General features: G+C 45.3%; 1 protein-coding gene across 3 annotated transcripts in view; it reads left to right on the top strand.

The window, feature by feature from the left end:
• The window catches only part of PIKFYVE (phosphoinositide kinase, FYVE-type zinc finger containing), a 450,712-nt gene that overhangs the window by 48,523 nt on the left and 382,623 nt on the right, over positions 1-19,566 (top strand). For 2 of the 3 annotated variants that reach the window (XM_077275690.1, XM_077275691.1), the window contains exons 2-3: positions 1,451-1,632; positions 3,131-3,301. In XM_077275690.1, the coding sequence (XP_077131805.1) occupies positions 1,461-1,632; positions 3,131-3,301 (343 nt within the window). In that variant the 5' untranslated portion in view covers positions 1,451-1,460. Of the gene's footprint in view, positions 1-1,450; positions 1,633-3,130; positions 3,302-4,077; positions 4,101-19,566 lie in introns of those variants that run through there. The other variant, XM_077275692.1, reaches the window with a different exon arrangement.

The raw sequence follows: 19,566 nt of genomic DNA, 5'->3' as shown, positions 1-19,566 counted from the left end.
TTCTCCCATACATCCCCCATACTCTGGAACTCTCTGCTCCAACATATCATACTCTTGCCTACCGTGGAAACCTTCAAAAAGAACCTGAAAGCCTACCTCTTACGACAAGCCTACAACCTGCCGTAAGCACCGATAGACCAAACCGCTGCACGACCAGCTCTACCCTCGCCTACTGTATTCTCACCTATCCCTTGTAGATTGTGAGCCCTCGCGGGCAGGGTCCTCTCTCTTGTACCAGTCGTGACTTGTATTGATTAAGATTATTGTACTTGTTTTTTATTATGTATACCCCTTGTCACATGTAAAGCGTTATGGGATAAATGGCACTATAATAATAATAATAACCTGTGATCATTTGATCACTCGTTCCGTATAGTATATTATCACTACATTGCAGTATATAGTCAGATTGTCTCCTGATAAGAAGGCCAGCCACTGCTTGGGCTTTATGGGAGGCCTAAGGTGGCAGCCATGAGGGCCTTCAGCAGTCCCCAAACTGCCATGACAGCCCATTGGCACCACAGGATTGCTTTGGGTGAGCGCCGATGGTACAGGTGCACAGCAGCAATAACACCATTTAAAAGCCACTGTCAGTAATTGACAGCGGCATAAAAATGGTTAAATAGCAGCACTTTGAGCATACTCCAGTCTCTGCTCTTACAGGATGATGCTGCTCCATACAACGGCACACGTTGGGTAGGGGTTATTCTAAAAGCTAAACGTTTGGACTCCATTTGATCCCCTCCCGGCAGTGCCCATCTTTTTTTGGTAGGCAGTTTCAGTAATGGGAGTTACAGAAAACTGTAAATCTCAATGTCTTGTACGCTCTTTGTTTTGTCCCTGGTCTGCCACAGTAATGTGTAATACAGACTAGCAGGAAGCAACCATTAAACAGGTTTTCCACAACTAGGACAACCCCATGTTAAACTACTGTAAATGATGTGGCCCTGATAGAATAATAAAGCCTATACTCCCTTCCGTGGTGGCTCTCTTCCAGCGGTGTCGGCACTCGTTCTCCCCGGGGCTGTGATGCGGTGGAATGACATGTGATGCCTGGCATCCAATCAGCTCTGGCGTCACTATTTCTGCCTTTTGGACAAACTGAACATGAAGTGTAAGTCCGGGCTGCAGCTGATTTATGGCTTCCTCTTCATGTTCAGTTTGTCTGAAGGCGGAGACGGTGACGCCAGAGCAGATTTGGCCCCGATGTTGCGTATCTCAACACCGCATGGCAGCGTTGGGGAGAGCGAGTGTCGGCACCGCAGGTCGTTATAGGCTTTATTATTTTAGTAGTGGAAACCCCTTTAAGAAGCTAAAACAACTTGCCTTAAGATGTCTATACACAGCAAAGTCCCACCCAGTGACTGAGATGGTACACTGCTCCTTTTACGTGGAGTTTACCACAGCTCTAGCTGATATACTTCTTATTTTCTTCTGTTTTTCTGCTTAGGTCTCATGAGATGGCCACAGATGCTCAGTCCTCTCCTACACTGGAATCTGCCCCGGAGCTGCCCAGGTCTCCAAGCAGTCCATCCCATCTTACTCATTTTAAACCTTTGACTCCGGATCAAGAGGATCCACCATTTAAGTCTGCTTACAGCTCATTTGTGAATCTTTTCCGTTTTAACAAAGGTAACGTTTTTGTTTTCTGTAAGCAAATTGTCTCTTTAGAGAGGAAGAGGACTAGGACACTAGCGCCAGCTATAGGAAGTAGCAATCCTAAAAATCAATATTGGCACTTTGACAAGCCTTGTCACGTGACTTGGGATAAATCCAACCACAATCTCAATTTGCAGACTGTGTTTCGGGGTGCTGCCCCTCGTCAGTGCAAAGTGTGAGATCTGGGTTGGGTGAGAGGTGTCTGACCGAGATCCAAGGGGTAACATTTCTCCTTATGGAGAGTAATGCTCATCTAGGAAATGTGCAAAGTGTCTCTTCAGAGAGGAAGAGGACTAGAACTCTAGTGCCACCTATAGAAAGTAGCAATCCTAAAAGTCACAGCAAAATGTGACAAGGCTAGTCAGAGAGTCGATACTGACTTTTAGGATTGCTACTTCCTATAGGTGGCACTCTCCTCACCCTAGCATGTTAGGCTTGACATGTCACTCTAAGCCAGGGGAAACGTTACCCCTTGGATCTAGGTTTCTGTAAGAAATATATACTTTTAGAAAATGGTTTAGTGTGGGGTCAGAAAAATGGGAACTTTAGATTAAAATGTTATGGACTGGCTGATAGTCATAAGGTCTTCTGCCAATTTGACTCATGTGGAATGAGCTTTTCCATGAGGTTATTTATTATGTTTTTCTATGTACAGCCATCATATTCCACAGCATTTTACATACATTATCATCACTGTCCTCATTGGGGTGCACAATCTAAATTCCCTATCAGTATGTCTTTGGAGTATTGGTGGAAACGCACCAAACGTGGGGAGAACATACCGTAGATACTCCTTGCATATGTTGTCCTTGGGATTTGCACCCAGGATCCCAGCACGGCAAACCAACAGTATTAACTACTAAGCCACTGTGCTGCACTGAGGTTGGGGTCATTTTCTCCACTCACATCTTTGATTTAGGAGACACTAGTTTTATTTACTGACAAATAGGATGTTTAACTATGGCAAATTATTTGTTGTAAATGTAAAATATAAATAACTACAAAAGCTAAAGTTATGCCTCTGTTTTGGATGCTGTGAAATTTATAGGGGTTACCCTGCCATGCTTTTGTTTAAATGGCTAAGAATGATGTAAAGTAAACCTCGCTGATCCCACCCAAGTACTCCTCGCTCAGCACTGCCTTCATGCTGCTCTTCTGGGCACTGTGGCAGCGGTTGGCTGCATCAGTCACATATCCATGTGGCAGAAGGATTCACTTCATGAAAGGGTTTTTATAAGATTCTTCGCTCACTTAATACACCAGCAACAGGCAAAAATAAAACTACCCTTCTACATATATTTTCCTGCTAATCTGTGGAGTTCTCCCACCAAAGCTCGCTGGTTCTTTTTCCAGCAGAGTGGTATAAAATCCATTGTCACAGTGTCGTGTGACTTTGGCGGGCAGTCTGACTTTTTCTTTATTATGAACATGTGGGGGACTGACTAATACTCGTGTTATGCTGTTGTTTCAGATGAGGTCAGAACGGTGTCTGCTGCAGACCGGTCAGAACCCGGGTCTAGTGACCATGCGGTAAGAAACACCTGGTCCAGTCCGCACCACTCCCCAACATCACAGCCCATTAAATTCCCAGTGCAATACAAGAAGCAGCTGCTTGGAGAGAGACGGTCCTCCACCAGCTCAGGTTTGTGCCTTCACACATACTGACCGTTTAGTTTTCCGTGACCACTTTTCATTGCTGTACCTTATGAATTATAATTCCCCTGCATGGGCAAGCTCTATGGAGAAGGGTTTTATACAATTCAAGATTGTCTTATGTCTTTAAACTGAATTCATAACTGATCAACAATTCTGCTGAGATGATTTTGGTGTCCATAGATGTGGAATGTGTATGATATGCCCAGAAGTATATGCAGTCCTCATCATCTGCACTTTCGTGACTGATCTATAAAAGGACTTCTCATGATTTTACAAAAATCTGCCAAAACGTACAGAATGGTATAATAAGAATAAGCATTAGTTGCAGCTCAATTTCATACTCCAGCCAGTATCAAAACTCAGTGTCTTGCCTGTCCCTATCAGGGATGGACGCAGAAAAGATGCACCCGACATCTTCCAGTGAGCTAGAGCTCCTGATGCCAGACGCAGGAGGATCGGGATGGGGTCCTCATCATCTCTCCCCTTCCTCCTGTAGGAGGTCCAGAGGCCGACACCCCGCCGAACAAGGGGTCCCTCAGCCTGTCCAGTTGAGCGGTGGCTCCTGGAGTGAGCCGCTTCCTCTCCAGGGGGGCTTTCGGTTCACGCTGCCCATCCCTGCCCGTGGCTCCGATAAGCGCTGAAGATTCAAGGAGGACTTCCGGTTACAGAGGGGTGACGTGCAGGCCTCTAGTACCATGGAACGCACTTCCGGGAGATTTGAAAATAAGGCACCGAATCCTAATTTAAAGGGGAACTGCCTTTTGACATATTCAGATGGAAGACAGGTGAGGCAATACTATTTAAAGTATGGTCAGGGGGCAGCTGAGCTTCTAGTGTATCTAGTCGGCCAGTTATGGAAGTTCAAACCACTAGTCGATCTGATACCCGTGCTGAAATCCTGGTACAAGTGAGTTTTCTGGGAGTTTGGTCTCACACTGTTACACTGTCATCTATGGTATAATTCATAGTACGATCCTTTGTTCCTTTTATAGGACAAGGAATCCCCTAAAACAGAGGTGGGGTATAGTGATGAGCAAATATACTCGTTACTCGAGATTTCTCAAGCACGCTTGGGTGTCCTCCGAGTATTTTTTAGTGCTCGGAGATTTAGTTTTCATCACCACAGCTGAATGATTTACATCTGTTAGCCAGCATAAGTACATGTGGGGGTTGCCTGGTTGCTAGGGAATCCCCACATGTAATCAAGCAGGCTAAGAGATGTAAATCATTCAGCTGAGGTGAGGAAAACTAAATTTCCGAGCACTAAAAAATACTCGGAGGACACCCGAGCGTGCTCGGGAAATCTCGAGTAACGAGTATATTCTCTCATCACTATTGGGGAATCTTTTTTTCTACCAAGGGCCATTTGGATATTTATACCATCCTTCGGGAGCCGTACAAACTCCACCCACAAAGTACAGCCTGACTCTGGCACTGGTGTCAGGAAGTAATCGTTCATTGCATGCCCTTCAGTTTTCAGTAGTGAACACTGTGTGTGTGTGCTAACAGAGCAAGAAGAAATTAATGAGCTGCTGCCGATCAAACTACAGTTTCCTGCCCAAGAATGCGGTCCCTGAGAATCTGCCAGGAGGCCTGATAAAAGGTCATCGAGGGCCGTAAATGGCCTGATTGCCTGAGGTTCCCCACCCCTGCCCTAAAAGGTCCATGACACCATCCGCACCTAAAAAGAAAGGGAAGAGATGTGTGTGAAGACACTGTCGGTTGGTGGGCACCCAGGTCCGCTAGCCGGAAATGCATGGATCGTCCCACCGAATACCCGCTCTCCCTTTAGCGTGGGCATAACGAGTGTGCCAATGCTTTATTGAACTACAAAACAGGCAGGTAACACATAGAAAAACATAGCACAAGACTCAGATTGTGCACATTACAGTCTCGCCCTTAAGCTGACTCACAGCCTGCTGTTACTTCAGAGCTCCCAGGGTCGACTACCCCACCTGTGACATGAACACAGAGAGGAGGTAACGACAAGCTAAGGAAGGTGACAGTCCATTGAAGTACAAGGCCAGTTTAATGGAGGGTCACAACCTGACTTCTCCGAACATCTACATGGATCTAGGAAACCGGCGGGTCCCAATCCTGGCTTTCTCCAAACGTATCCATGGTTCAGCGATGACCAGTGGAGTAGATATGTATTCTTCCAAACGGGGCCGAGGTGTCCCATGTTGTTTCCTGTAGAATGATAGATCCGTATACCTCATGATAGAGCCATGATGTATTGGCAGCCGTCCTGTAGGGTCCCCTGGATGTTTGGATGTCTTAGCAGAATCTCAGGTTCTCTCTGTCTCTCTGTCTGTCATAGAGGCATATCACCTCTTTTTATGTTTAAACAAGTGTCCTTCAGTCAAGCATCACAGATAAGGGGAAGAATGGTGATGATCAAGTCGCTTTGTTTGGCTATGTAATCTATTTGCATAGATTTTCATCCTCTGTTTTAAAAATCAACAAACTATCTGGGCTAGACAACGTATAATTAGCATATCTGTACACATCACTAATCATCAAGGATAAGAGCAAAATATGTTACATCAACTTACAAGTCAATATTCCAGGATTGCACAAACTAAAGTCTGTTTTCTTGACCAACCAGAAATAAACACTTAAATTCAAAAGCCAATATATGGGTAAGTCTATTATTCCTGGCTTGATTAATATAGGCGTCTGGTTAATTAAAGGAACTCTGTCACCCCCTCCAGCCGTTATAAACTAAATGAGCCACCTTGTGCAGCAGTAATGCTGCATTCTGACAAGGTGGCTCTTTTAGTTATTGGTGCAGTCAAAGCAGAAATAAAGCGTTATATAATTTCGCAAAAACACCTGTCTTTAGCCCTGGAGGCAGGTCTTAACCCCCCTGCTGCACACGCCACACTACCGTCACTCAAGGCTTCTTTGGCGCCGGGCGCCGCCCCCTCCGTTCTATTTTCAAATCAAATCCGGCGCCTGCGCTGTTTTGTTCTGCCTGGGGCAGGCGCAGTGAACGCTGCCCGTCTGACCTCAGATGCAGTCTTGCAGACTGCGCCTGTGCAGCCACCCTGCTTATGAATCCCAGCCCCGCACTGTGCATAATGCATAACACACTGCGGGGCTGGGATTGACAAGCTGGGTGGCCGCACAGGTGCAGTCTGCGAGACTGCATCTGAGGTCAGACGGGCAACGCTCACTGCACCTGCCCCAGGCAGAACAAAACAGCGCAGGCGCCAGATTTGATTTGAAAACAGCGCGGAGGGGGCGGCGCCCGGCGCCGAAGAAGCCTTGAGTGACGGCAGTGTGGCGTGTGCAGCAGGGGGGTTAAGACCTGCCTCCAGGGCTAAAGACAGGTATTTTTGCTAAATTATAAAACGCTTTATTTCTGCTTTGACTGCACCAATAACTAAAAGAGCCACCTTGTCAGAATGCAGCATTACTGCTGCACAAGGTGGCTCTTTTAGTTTATAACGGCTGGAGGGGGTGACAGAGTCCCTTTAAGGTACAATGCTGTGTCTCCACAATGTGCCATGTGTAATACTAAACTGCCGGACACATATGGGAAACAGTTCTGCCCTGAGTGTATGGCCAAGGTGGTTAAAGATGAACACCCCTCCTTTATGACCGATATAAGGACCAATAATAAGAGAGGAAGTTCAGAATTCCATCACGGAGATAGTTACCCTGCAATCCTCTCGGATGGCACCCAGACAAAAAAGACCATGATGGGAAATGCAATCTAATTCAGAGGTGGAGAAGTTATCAAACTACTTTGACCCTGAACAAGAGGAAAGGGAAGAATTTGTTGTAATCCCCTCTAGAAGAAAAGAAGTACCTTTTCTCTTGGGAACATACTGACACACTATTATTAACCGGCAGAAATACTATGAAGGTGGAGGATACCCACCAGCCCCACTCCTCAATACTAGATGAAATGTTCGGAGATTTAAGGAGCCATATGAACAAAGTGTCAATAAACATATTAAGACTATGTGCACACGATGCGGATTTGCTGCGGATCCGCAGCGGATTTTTCCGCGCAGAAACGCTGCAGATCCGCACTGTGATGCACAGTAAAATGTAAATCAATGGGATAAAGAAAATAGCTGTGCAGATGGTGCGGAAAAATCAGTGCGGAATTGATGTGGATTTCAAAGATGTGCATGTCACTTCTTTTGTGCGGATCTGCAGCGTTTCTGCACCCCTCCATGTTAAAAATCCGCAGTGGCAAAAACCGCAGAAAATCCGCACAAAATCCACATCAATTCCGCATAAAAACTGCACAAAATCCGCATAAAAACCGCAGCTGCGGATTCTGCCAGGAGATGTGGATTTTGTGCAGAAAATTCTGCACCTCTTTTCCTACGTGTGCACATAGCCTAAAGCCATGATCCTGGAGGAGTGGGAAGACGTGGTAAAGATTGACAATCGTAAGAAGTTTCAGATAACATCTACCTTTTGAGTCGGAAGAAATCCCTAAAGTAGATATCTCTACACTGTGTGCAGAATTATTAGGCAAGTTGTATTTTGATCACATGATAATTTTTATACATGTTGTCCTACTCCAAGCTGTTCCGGCTTAAAGGGCCACTGTCACCCCCCCCCCCAGCCGTTATAAACTAAAAGAGCCACCTTGTGCAGCAGTAATGCTGCAGTCTAACAAGGTGGCTCTTTTAGTTTTTGATTCATTTATTACCTCAAAAAAGCGTTTTAAAAATTGGCCACACATACCAGATATTATACCTGGAGGCGGTCCGAAGCGTCCTGTATGAATCCCCCAACTGCCGTCACTCTTCTCTTCAGGGGCGATGGTACCCGCCCCCTGAGCGCTGTTATCTTCTGAAATCCGGCGCCTGCGCTGTGCGTGCCTGCCTGGGGCCTGCGCAGTGTTCATTGTCAGTGCGGCCACACTGTTGCTGAATCCCCCGCCCCGCACTGTTATTCATTATGCACAGTGCGGGGCTGGGGTTCCTGGGAAGGCGGGGGAGCTGGGGATCGTCTAAACAGCGCAGTGCGCATGCCCAGGAACCCCAGCCCCGCACTGTGCATAATGAATAACAGTGCGGGGCGGGGATTCAGTAACAGTGTGGCCGCACTGACAATGAAGACTGCGCAGGCCCCAGGCAGGCACGCACAGCGCAGGCGCCGGATTTCAGACGATAACAGCGCTCAGGGGGCGGGGACCATTGCCCCTGAAGAGAAGAGTGACGGCAGTTGGGAGCTTCATACAGGACGCTTCGGACCGCCTCCAGGTATAATATCTGGTATGTGTGGCCAATTTTTAAAACGCTTTTTTGAGGTAATGAATCAAAAACTAAAAGAGCCACCTTGTTAGACTGCAGCATTACTGCTGCACAAGGTGGCTCTTTTAGTTTATAACGGCTGGGGGGGGGGGTGACAGTGGCCCTTTAAATGCCAACTACCATTAAGTAAATCAGGTGATGTGCATCTCTGTAATGAGGAGGGGTTTTGTCTAATGAAAATCAAAACCCTATATAAGGTGTGCTTAATTATTACGCAACTTCCTTTTCTTTTGGCAAAATGGTTAGAAGAGAGATTTGACGGGCTCTGAAAAGTCCCAAAATTATGAGATGTCTCGCAGAGGGATGCAGCAGTCTTGAAATTGCTAAACTTTTGAAGCGTGATCACCAAACAATCAAGTGTTTCATGGCAAATAGCCAACAGGGTCACAAGAAGCGTGTTGGGCAAAAAAAGCGCAAAATAACTGCCCATGAATTGAGGAAAATCAAGCGTGAAGCTGCCAAGATGCCATTTGCCACCAATTTTGCCATATTTCAGAGCTGCAACGTTACTGGAGTTAAAAAAAAAGCACAAGGTATGCAATACTCAAAGACATGGCCAAGGTAAGGAAGGCTGAAAAACGACCACCTGTGAACAAGAAACATAAGATAAAAGGTCATGACTGGGCCAAGAAATATCTTAAGACTGACTTTTAAAAGGTTTAATAGACTGATGAAATGAGAGTGACTCTTGATGGGCCAGAGGCAGGATCAGTAAAGGGCAGAGAGCTCCACTCCGACTCAGACACCAGCAAGGTGGAGATGGGGTACTGGTATGGGCTGGTACCATCAAAGATGAACTTGTGGGACCTTTTCGGGTTAAGGATGGAGTGAAGCTCAACTCCCAGACCTACTGCCAGTTTCTGGAAGACAACTTCTTCAAGCAGTGATACAGGAAGAAGTCGGTATCATTCAAGAGAATCATGATTTTCATGCAGGAAAATGCTCCATCACATGCCTGTAACTACTCACCAGCGTGGCTGGCCGGTAAAGGTCTCAAAGAAGAAAAAATAATGACATGACATGAGATCTACAGGGAGGGAAAACACTACACCTCTCGGAACAGTGTCTGGGAGGTTGTGGTGGCTGCTGCACGCAATGTTGATCGTAACAGATCAAGCAACTGACAGAATCTATGGATGGAAGGCTGTTGAGTGTCATCATAAAGAAAGGTGGCTATATTGGTCACTAATTTTTTGGGGTTCTATTTTTGCATGTCACAAAAGTTTATTTCTAAATTTTGTGCAGTTATATTGGTTTACCTGGTGACAATAAACAAGTGAGATGGGAATATATTTTGTTTTTATTAAGCTGCCCAATAATTCTGCACAGTAATAGTTACCTGCACAAACAGATATCCTCCTAAGATAGCCAAATCTAAAAAAAAAACCACTCCAACTTCCAAAAAATATTAACCCCTTTACCCCCAAGGGTGCTTTGCACTTTAATGACCGGGCCAATTTTTACAATTCTGACCACTGTCCCTTTATGAGGTTATAACTCTGGAACGCTTCAACAGATCCTGATATTGTTTTCTCGTGACATATTGTACTTCATAATAGTGGTAAAATTTCTTTGATATTACCTGCTTTTATTTGTGAAAAAAACGGAAATTTGGTGAAAATTTTGAAAATGTAGCAATTTTCCAACTTTGAATTTTTATGCCATTAAATCACAGAGATATGTCACACAAAATACTTACCGGTAATAAGTAACATTTCCCACATGTCTACTTTACATCAGCACAATTTTGGAACCAACATTTTTTTTGTTAGAGAGTTATAAGGGTTAAAAGTTGACCAGCAATTTGTAGTTTTTACAACACCATTTTTTTTTAAGGACCACATAACATTTGAAGTCATTTTGAGGGGTCTATATGGTAGAAAATACCCAAGTGTGACACCATTCTAAAAACTGCACCCCTCAAGACTGCACCGCTCAAAACCACATTCAAGAAGTTTATTAACCCTTCAGGTGTTTCACAGGAATCTTTGGAATGTTTAAATAAAAATGAACATTTAACTTTTTTTTGTCCTGAGTACGCCGATACCCCATATGTGGGGGTAAACCACTGTTTGGGAGCATGGCAGAGCTCGGAAGGGAAGGAGCACGTTTGACTTTTCAATGCAAAATTGACTGGAATTGAGATGGGACGCCATGTTGCGTTTGGAGAGCCCCTGATGTGCCTAAACATTGAAACCCCCCACAAGTGACACCATTTTGGAAGGTAGACCCCCCTAAGGAACTTATCTAGATGTGTGGTGAGCACTTTGACCCACCAAGTGCTTCACAGAAGTTTATAATGTAGAGCCGTAAAAATAAAAAATCATATATTTTTTTTTTTAAATGATCATTTCGCCCACAATGTTTTATTTTTCGAAGGGCAAGAGAAGAAATTGGACCCCAAAAGTTGTTGTGCAATTTGTCCTGAGTACGCTGGTACCCGATATGTGGGGGTAAACCACTGTTTGGGCGCATAGCAGAGCTCGGAAGGGAAGGAGCGCCGTTTGACTTTTCAATGCAAAATTGACTGGAATTCAGATGGGACACCATGTCGCGTTTGGAGAGCCGCTGATGTGCCTAAACATTGAAACCCCCCCACAAGTGACACCATTTTGGAAAGTAGACCCCCAAGGAACGTATCTAGATGTGTTGTGAGAGCTTTAACCCCCCAAGTGTTTCACTACAGTTTATAACGCAGAGCCGTGAAAATAATAAAAAAAATTTTTTCACAAAAATTATTTTTTAGCCCCCAGTTTTGTTTTTTCCCAAGGGTAACAGGAGAAATTGGACCCCAAAAGTTGTTGTCCTATTTGTCCTGAGTACGCTGATAACCCATATGTGGGGAGGAACCACTGTTTGGGCGCATGGCAGGGCTCGGAAGGGAAGGAGCGCCGTTTAGAATGCAGACTTAGATGGAATGGTCTGCAGAGCCCCTAATGTACCTAAACCGTAGAAACCCCCCACAAGTGACCCCATATTGGAAACTAGACCCCCCAAGGAACTTATCTAGATGTGTTGTGAGAACTTTGAACTGCCAAGTGTTTCACTACAGTTTATAATGCAGAGCCGTGAAAATAAAATATCATTTTTTTTCCCACAAAAAGGGTTTTTTAGCCCCCAAATTTTTTTCCCCAAGGGTAACAAGAGAAATTGGACCCCAGAAGTTCTTGTCCAATTTGTTTTGGCGCACGGAAGGGAAGGAGCACTGTTTTACTTTTTCAACGCAGAATTGGCTGGAATTGAGATCGGACGCCATGTCGCGTTTGGAGAGCCCTTGATGTGCCTAAATAGTGGAAACCCCCAATTCTAACTGAAACCCTAACCCAAACACACCCCTAACCCTAATCCCAACTCTAACCATAACCCTAACCACACCCCTAACCTGAACATGCCCCTAACCCTAATCCCAACCACACCCCTAAATCCAACACACCTCTAACACTAATCCCAACCCTAAGCACACCCCTAACCCTAATCCCAACCACACCCCTAACCCCAACCACACCCCTAAATCCAACACACCCCTAACACTAATCCCAACCCTAAGCCCCCCCAACCCTAATCCCAACCGTAAATTTAATCCTAACCCTAACTTTAGCCTCAACCCTAACCCCAACCCTAACCCTAGCCCCATCCCTAACCCTAGCCCCATCCCTAACCCTAGCCCCATCCCTAACCCTAGCCCCATCCCTAACCCTAGCCCCATCCCTAACCCTAGCCCCAGCCCCAACCCCAGCCCCAGCCCCAACCCCAGCCCCAACCCCAGCCCCAACCCCAGCCCCAACCCCAGCCCCAGCCACGACCCCAGCCCCAACCCCAGCCCCGACCCCAGCCCCAACCCCAGCCCCAACCCCAGCCCCAACCCTAGCCCCAACCCTAGCCCCAACCCTAGCCCCAACCCTAGCCCCAACCCTAGCCCCAACCCCAGCCCCAGCCCCAACCCCAGCCCCAACCCCAGCCCCAACCCCAGCCCCAGCCACAACCCCAGCCCCAACCCCAGCCCCAACCCCAGCCCCAACCCCAGCCCCAGCCCCAACCCTAGCCCCAACCCTAGCCCCAACCCTAGCCCCAACCCTAGCCCCAACCCTAGCCCCAACCCTAGCCCCAACCCTAGCCCCAACCCTAGCCCCAACCCTAGCCCCAACCCTAGCCCCAACCCTAGCCCCAATGGGAAAATGGAAATATATACCTTTTTTTAATTTTATTATTTTTCCCTAACTAAGGGAGTGATGAAGGGGGGTTTGATTTACTTTTATAGCGGGTTTTTTAGCGGATTTTTATGATTGGCAGCTGTCACACGCTAAAAGACGCTTTTTATTGCAAAAAATAGTTTTTGCGTCTCCACATTTTGAGAGCTATAATTTTTCCATATTTTGGTCCACAGGGTCATGTGAGGTCTTGTTTTTTGCAGGACGAGTTGACGTTTTTATTGGTACCATTTTTGGGCATGTGACATTTTTTGATCGCTTTTTATTCCGATTTGAGGCAGAATGAACAAAAAACAGCAATTCGTGAATTTCTTTTGGGGGGGGCGTTTATACCGTTCCGCGTTTCGTTAAATTGATAAAGCAGTTTTATTCTTTGGGTTAGTACGATTACAGCGATACCTCACTTATATCATTTTTTTTATGTTTTGACTCTTTTATATGATAAAAACTATTTTATATAAAAAATAATTATTTTTGCATCGCTTTATTCTGAGGACTATAACTTTTTTATTTTTTCGCTGATGATGCTGTATAGCAGCTCGTTTTTTGCGGGACAAGATGTCGTTTTCAGCGTTACCATGGTTATTTATATCCGTATTTTTGATCGCGTGTTATTCCACTTTATGTCTGTCGGTATGATAATAAAGCGTTGTTTTTTGCCTCTTTTTTTTTTTTTAACGGTGTTCACTGAAGGGGTTAACTAGTGGGACAGTTTCATAGGTCGGGTCGTTACGGACGCGGCGATACTAAATATGTGTACTTTTATTTATTTTGATTTAGATAAATAAATGTTGTTATGGGAACAATATATATATATTTTTTCTTTAGGAATTTTTTTTTTTTCTTTTTACATCTGAATATATTTTTTTTTACACTATAACATTGCCCCAGGGGGGACGTCACATTATAGTGACATATCGCTGATCTGACACTTTGCACAGCACTGTGTCAGATCAGCTGCAGGTGCTGGTAAGCCACCTCCCTGCCGGACCCGGAAGTAGCGCCGCGGCCATTTTGGATCCTGGGCTTGCAGGCAGGAGGAGGTAGGAGACCCAGGGTCTCAGGGAAGCACGCAGTGAGCCCCCCCGGCGGTATAGGAAGCTTCCCTATACCGCCGGAACACTGCGATCATGTTTGATAGCGGTGTTTTGGGGGTCAATGTGCCAGGAGCTGTCCGTGACCGCTCCTGGCACATAGTGCCGGATGTCAGCTGCGATAGTACTATCCCGTCGGTGGTCATACGGGCCCACCCCACCTTGACGGGATAGTACGTCATATGTCAGAAAGGGGTTAAGCTTTGATATTTGAGTCTTTTGGGTTGATTGACAACATAGTTGTTGATCAATAATAAAAATAATCCTCTAAAATACAACTTGCCTAATAATTCTGCACACAGTGTATAGCGAGGGTAGTAAAGAAAACTGCTATCCCCTTCGAAGACTCATCATGCCTAAAAGAACATATGGACAGAAAGGCAAAAGGTCTTCTAAAAAAAACATGAGATCTCTACAGCAATAATTAAGGCTAATATAGCATCTACCTCTGTGGCAAGATCCATGAATATATGGATAGAAGAATTGGAGGCTCATCTAAGGAAGAAGATATCCAGTGAGATCTTGGAACCCATGCCGATACTAAAAATGGCAACAGGGTTCATGGTGGATGCCTCAGCAGAGTCCATTAGATTTGACGCAAGGAATTGGGCACTATTCAATGAGGCTAGGTGAGAAATCTGGCTAAAAACTTAGAGGATTGTCACTCTAAAAATATATTGTGCTCATCTTCTTTTCTGGCCTTTGATTGTTTGGTCCGGTACTGGACAGCATGTTGGAAAGGGCATCGGATGAAAAAAAGTGGTTTCCGGAACAGAAACCTAAAAGAGATTATTTCTGGAACAGAAACCTAAAATAGATTCGTCCTTTCTGTAACATCATTCCCATCAGAAACCCGGAATATAAAGGGAAGACCGGTAGATGGAGCTACCCGAAGGGTGGTAAAGAAAGCAATACCTTTTTCGGTTCAGCTAATAGTTTGTGTAAGCAATGATGCCAAGAAAGGGGTGAGGGTGGGGGGAGACTCCAAAACTTTCTTCCGGCATGGACAGAGGTATCCCGGAATCCATGGATACTGCAAACAGTAGCAGAGGGATATAAAATACAATTTGTGCAGATATCCCAGGGAAGATTCCATCTGACAGCTATCCAGTCTCCCCAGGTCGCAAGAAGGCTGCTGGCAGACCTAGAGAAGTTGGTGGTTTCAGGAGCAGTGGTTCCAGTGCCGGAAACAGAAAGGGGTCTCGGTTACTATTCGAGCCTGTTTTCAATAAAGACACTCGGGAGAGATTATTGCACCATAATGAATCTGAAGTCCCTAAACAGATGGGTACCCTACAAAAAAATCAAGATGGAGTCTATAATATCTACGAATCCATTGATCATGGAAAATATGGTAATGTGCACGTTAGATCGCAAAGAAGTGTATTATCACGTGGTTATTCATCCTCTCAGGCAGCTGGTATCTAACATTTGCTTTGGTAAAGGAAGGGAAGATTCATCATTGCTAATTGAAATTCCTCTCATTTGATCTTTCCTTAGCGCCATGCATTTTCACCAAGCTGGTGGCATAAGTTATGGCCTTCCTCAGGGAGCAAGGCATATTAATTTTCCAGTATCTGGACGACTTCCTGTTGATTGCAGAGTCCCCCCAGCAACTGAGTGCCAGTTTAACGTCAACCATCTTAGTGTTAAACAACTTGGGGTGGATCATAAACTGGGAAAAATCAGATCTGGTGCCAGGAAGATGGAAGGTCTTCCTATGAGTTCTCTTGGACTCTGAAAAGCGGATGCTTTCCTGCCAGAAAGGAAGCAGAATGATCTCAGGAACAAGGTTATAGCCTTCAGATAGAGATCACAGGTGTCCATCAGACAGGCTATGAGGATTCTGAGACTGATGACTGCTTCTATTCCAGGGGTCCTGTGGTGTCAATTCCACGCAATACAACTACAACATCAGGTCCTGATAACCTGGAACAGAAGGACAGATGGGCTAGACAAGAAGTTAAGACTGTCGGCAATAACAAAAAAGTTATTAGCCTTGTGGACTTCCATAACCAACCTGAAGAAAGGGATTATGTGGAAACTGTTACCGTTTATATTGATCACCACAGACGCAAGCGGCAGTGGCTGGGGGGCCTAGGTGCAGGATCAGTTCATACAGAGTACCTGGCAAAGATCAGATCCGCCCAGATCATCCAACCTCCGAGAGCTTCAGGCGGTCTGGGAAACGCTAAAGCGATGTGGTACAAGTCTAAAGAACAAACACATTAGTATCCTGTAAGACAATATTACACAATATTACAACAGTGGCCTTCCTCAACCATCAAGGGGGTAGCACGTAAGTTCTTCCGTTGGGCAGAGGAAGCAGTGCTATCATCTGAAGGGGTCTCAGAATGTGGTAGCAGACTTTCTCAGCCAAAAAACAGTTCAGCAGTCAGAATGGGAGCTGAACTGGGAAGAAATCAATCACATAATACGCCGATGGGGTGTCCCCGAGGTGGACCTGTTCGCTACAAGAAAAAATTCAAAGGCAGGAAATTTTTTTTCCCTCAATCAGGGAGACAGGCAGACAGGAGTAGACGCCTTATCTCAAAAATGGAACATGGACCTCGCATATGCCTTTCCTCCATTTCTTCTAATCACAGTGGTGTTGAAGATACAGGAGGATCAGGCCAAGGTGATCATAATACCATTTTGGCCCAGAAGGAGCTGGTTTCCCTTACTAAGAAAGATGGCCATAGAAGATCCCATCATCCTTCCAGAGTAGCACTATCTACTGGTTCAGGGGCCAATACACAATCTCAGTGTGAAACTCCTACAGTTGTCCGCCTGGATCCTGAGCGACAGATCTTGAGCTCTAGAGGTCTCTTTGACCCTGTCATAACAGCAATACAGAAAAGCAAGAAACTGGTAACATCGGTGATATATACAAAAATATGGAGAAAATTTTGTGCACGATATCTCAAGGCGACAATAGTATTATCGAAACATGATATTCCCAAAATCTTAGAATTCCTCTAAGCTGGGTTTGAGAGAGGCCCAAGACCCAGCACTTTGAAAGTGCAGATCTCGGCTCTGAGTGTTTTTGTGGACTACCCACTAGCAGGACATCCATGGATCGAACGATTTGTTAAAGCCACAGCAGAATAAGACCCACGGTTAGAGCCTACGTCCCATCTTCGGATTTGAACCCGGTCTTAAATGGGTTATGCAGATCACCATATGAACCGCTTGAGGATACAGGTATAAAATCTTAGGTATTAAAACTTCATTCCTGGATGCCATAACAGCCCGATGGAATGAGGAAATACAGGTGTTTTCCATAAAAAGGCCATACCTGAGGATGACTGCATTATTCTTGGGTTAGACACTGTGTTCCTTATACCAGGACCATAAAAATAGTCATGAGCTGTCATGTCATTCACTAGATATCAGAAGAGTAATCCTCCGGTACTTGGAAGCCACAAAGGACTGGCGTATAGATCCCAATCTGTTCATACAGTTATGGGGGAAAAATAAGGGGAAAAAGACATCAAAAGCGACATTGGCGTGATGGGTTAGGTCAGTGATCAGCCTGACTTAGACATCAGAAGGGAAGTCTCCTCCAGTCAACATCAGAGCCCATTCCACGAGAGCAGTAGCCACATCTTGGGAAGAGCAAGCAGGGGCCTCTGTGGACCAAATCTGCAGTGCTGCAACATGGACAAACCTTAATAACTTTTTGCAGACACTATAAACTGGATGTTTTATCTGGTCAGAAGATGGCCTTTGGAAGGAAGGTCCTCCAAACAGATACTCTCTGCCAAAGCACGAGGTCTTGATTAATTCATTGAGATATTTGTAAATGGATCTAGATTCCTTTCTTGAAAGTTATGGTTCCTAGTTTGTTTGCTGGAGATAGAGGTTGTGATTTATTTTGAATAGCATAGTTTGAGTTTATAATTTGTTTTTCTTAAAGGGGACGTGTCACCACTTCTAACATGTCTGTTTCAGTAAACACTTGCATCTCATGTGGAACATTTTTCCTTAGAGCTGATATACCATTTTTCTGTTATCCTTGAATAGTTATCAATAAAATGACAATCGAGTGTTACCATATTGCCAGTCAGAGATATCTGATCCTGTCAGCGCTCATTGGGCAATGCCATAATGTGTAGTGACACACTCCAAACTATTGCCATTCAGCTATTCATAAATTTCTAGGAGGAATAACACAGGAACAGCACAACACAGATCTCTGTTAGAATGTGTTGTGTTGGGGCTCTCCTTGTGAGGTGGTTTCTCTAAGCCATGGAGCAGCACGGACAAGATGTATTGATGCAGTCGAGCAATACAACCAGACTGTAGACGGATCAGTGAAGACAAAGCTAGTTATGCAGGATGGGAGATGGACCGGCAGAGGTGGAAGTACAAGATGCAGCAGAACCAGATGTGCAGACAGCACACAGGATCAATAGCTATGTATAAGCAATCTGGCTTACAAAACGCTAAAAAGTGTTGAATGTGAATTCTGTGTTTGGGGTGTGTGGATTATCCCCTTAAGACTCTCATAAACATTCAATAGCTTTCTACTTACTCCCCCATACAAATGAGTGCTTTGCTCAGACTGTATTCTCTATAAGAGCAGCTCCCAGACACCTCTGGAGATGGCTTATTTCCAGGGAGAACAAAATGATTGACTGGTGAAACTCAGCAGCCTCAGATCCTTTTCCCCCAACATCATCTATCGGGGAAGAGTCGGGAGACATCATGCCTCAACCTGCATATACACACTGCTCAAAAAATATAGGGAACACTAAAATCCCACATCCTAGATATCACTTAATGAAATATTCCAGTTGTAAATCTTTATTCATTACATAGTGGAATGTGTCAAGAACAATAAAACCTAAAAATGATCAACGTAAATCACAACTAATATCCCACAGAGGTCTGGAGTTGGAATGATGCTCAAAATCAAAGTGGAAAATGAAGTTACAGGCTGATCCAACTTCAGTGGAAATGCCTCAAGACAAGGAAATGATGCTCATTAGTGTGTGTGGCCTCCAAGTGCCTGTATGATCTCCCTACAACACCTGGGCATACTCCTGATGAGGCGGCGGATGGTCTCCTGAGGGATCTCCTCCCAGACTTGGTCTAAAGCATCCGCCAACTCCTGGACAGTCTGTGGTGCAACGTGATTTTGGTGGATGGTGCGAGACATGATGTCCCAGATGTGTTCAATCGGATTCAAGTCTGGGGAACGGGTGGGCTAGTCCTTAGCTTCAATGCCTTCTTCTTGCAGGAACTGCTGACACACTGCAGCCACATGAGGTCTGGCATTGTCCTACATTAGGAGGAATGTAGGGCCAACCGCACCAGCATATGGTCTCTCAAGGGGTCTGAGGATCTCCTCTCGGTACCTAATGGCAGCCAGGCTACCTCTGGCGAGCACATGGAGGGCTGTGCGGACCTACAAAGAAATGCCACCCCACACCATTACTGACCGACTGCCAAACTGGTCATGCTGAAGAATGTTGCAGGCAGCAGATAGCTCTCCATGGCTTCTCTTGACTCTGTCACGTCTGTCACATGTGCTCTGTGTGAACCTGCTTTCATCTGTGAAGAGCACAGGGTGCCAGTTGCGAATTTGCCAATCCTGGTGTTCTGTGGCAAATGCCAAGCGTCCTGCATGGTGTTGGGCTGTGAGCACAACCCCCATCT

This window comes from Ranitomeya variabilis, chromosome 7, assembly GCF_051348905.1.
Source record: "Ranitomeya variabilis isolate aRanVar5 chromosome 7, aRanVar5.hap1, whole genome shotgun sequence".
NCBI lineage: Eukaryota > Metazoa > Chordata > Amphibia > Anura > Dendrobatidae > Ranitomeya > Ranitomeya variabilis.
Note: the sequence above shows the minus strand (reverse complement) of the source record. Positions and strands in the feature narration are given on the sequence as shown.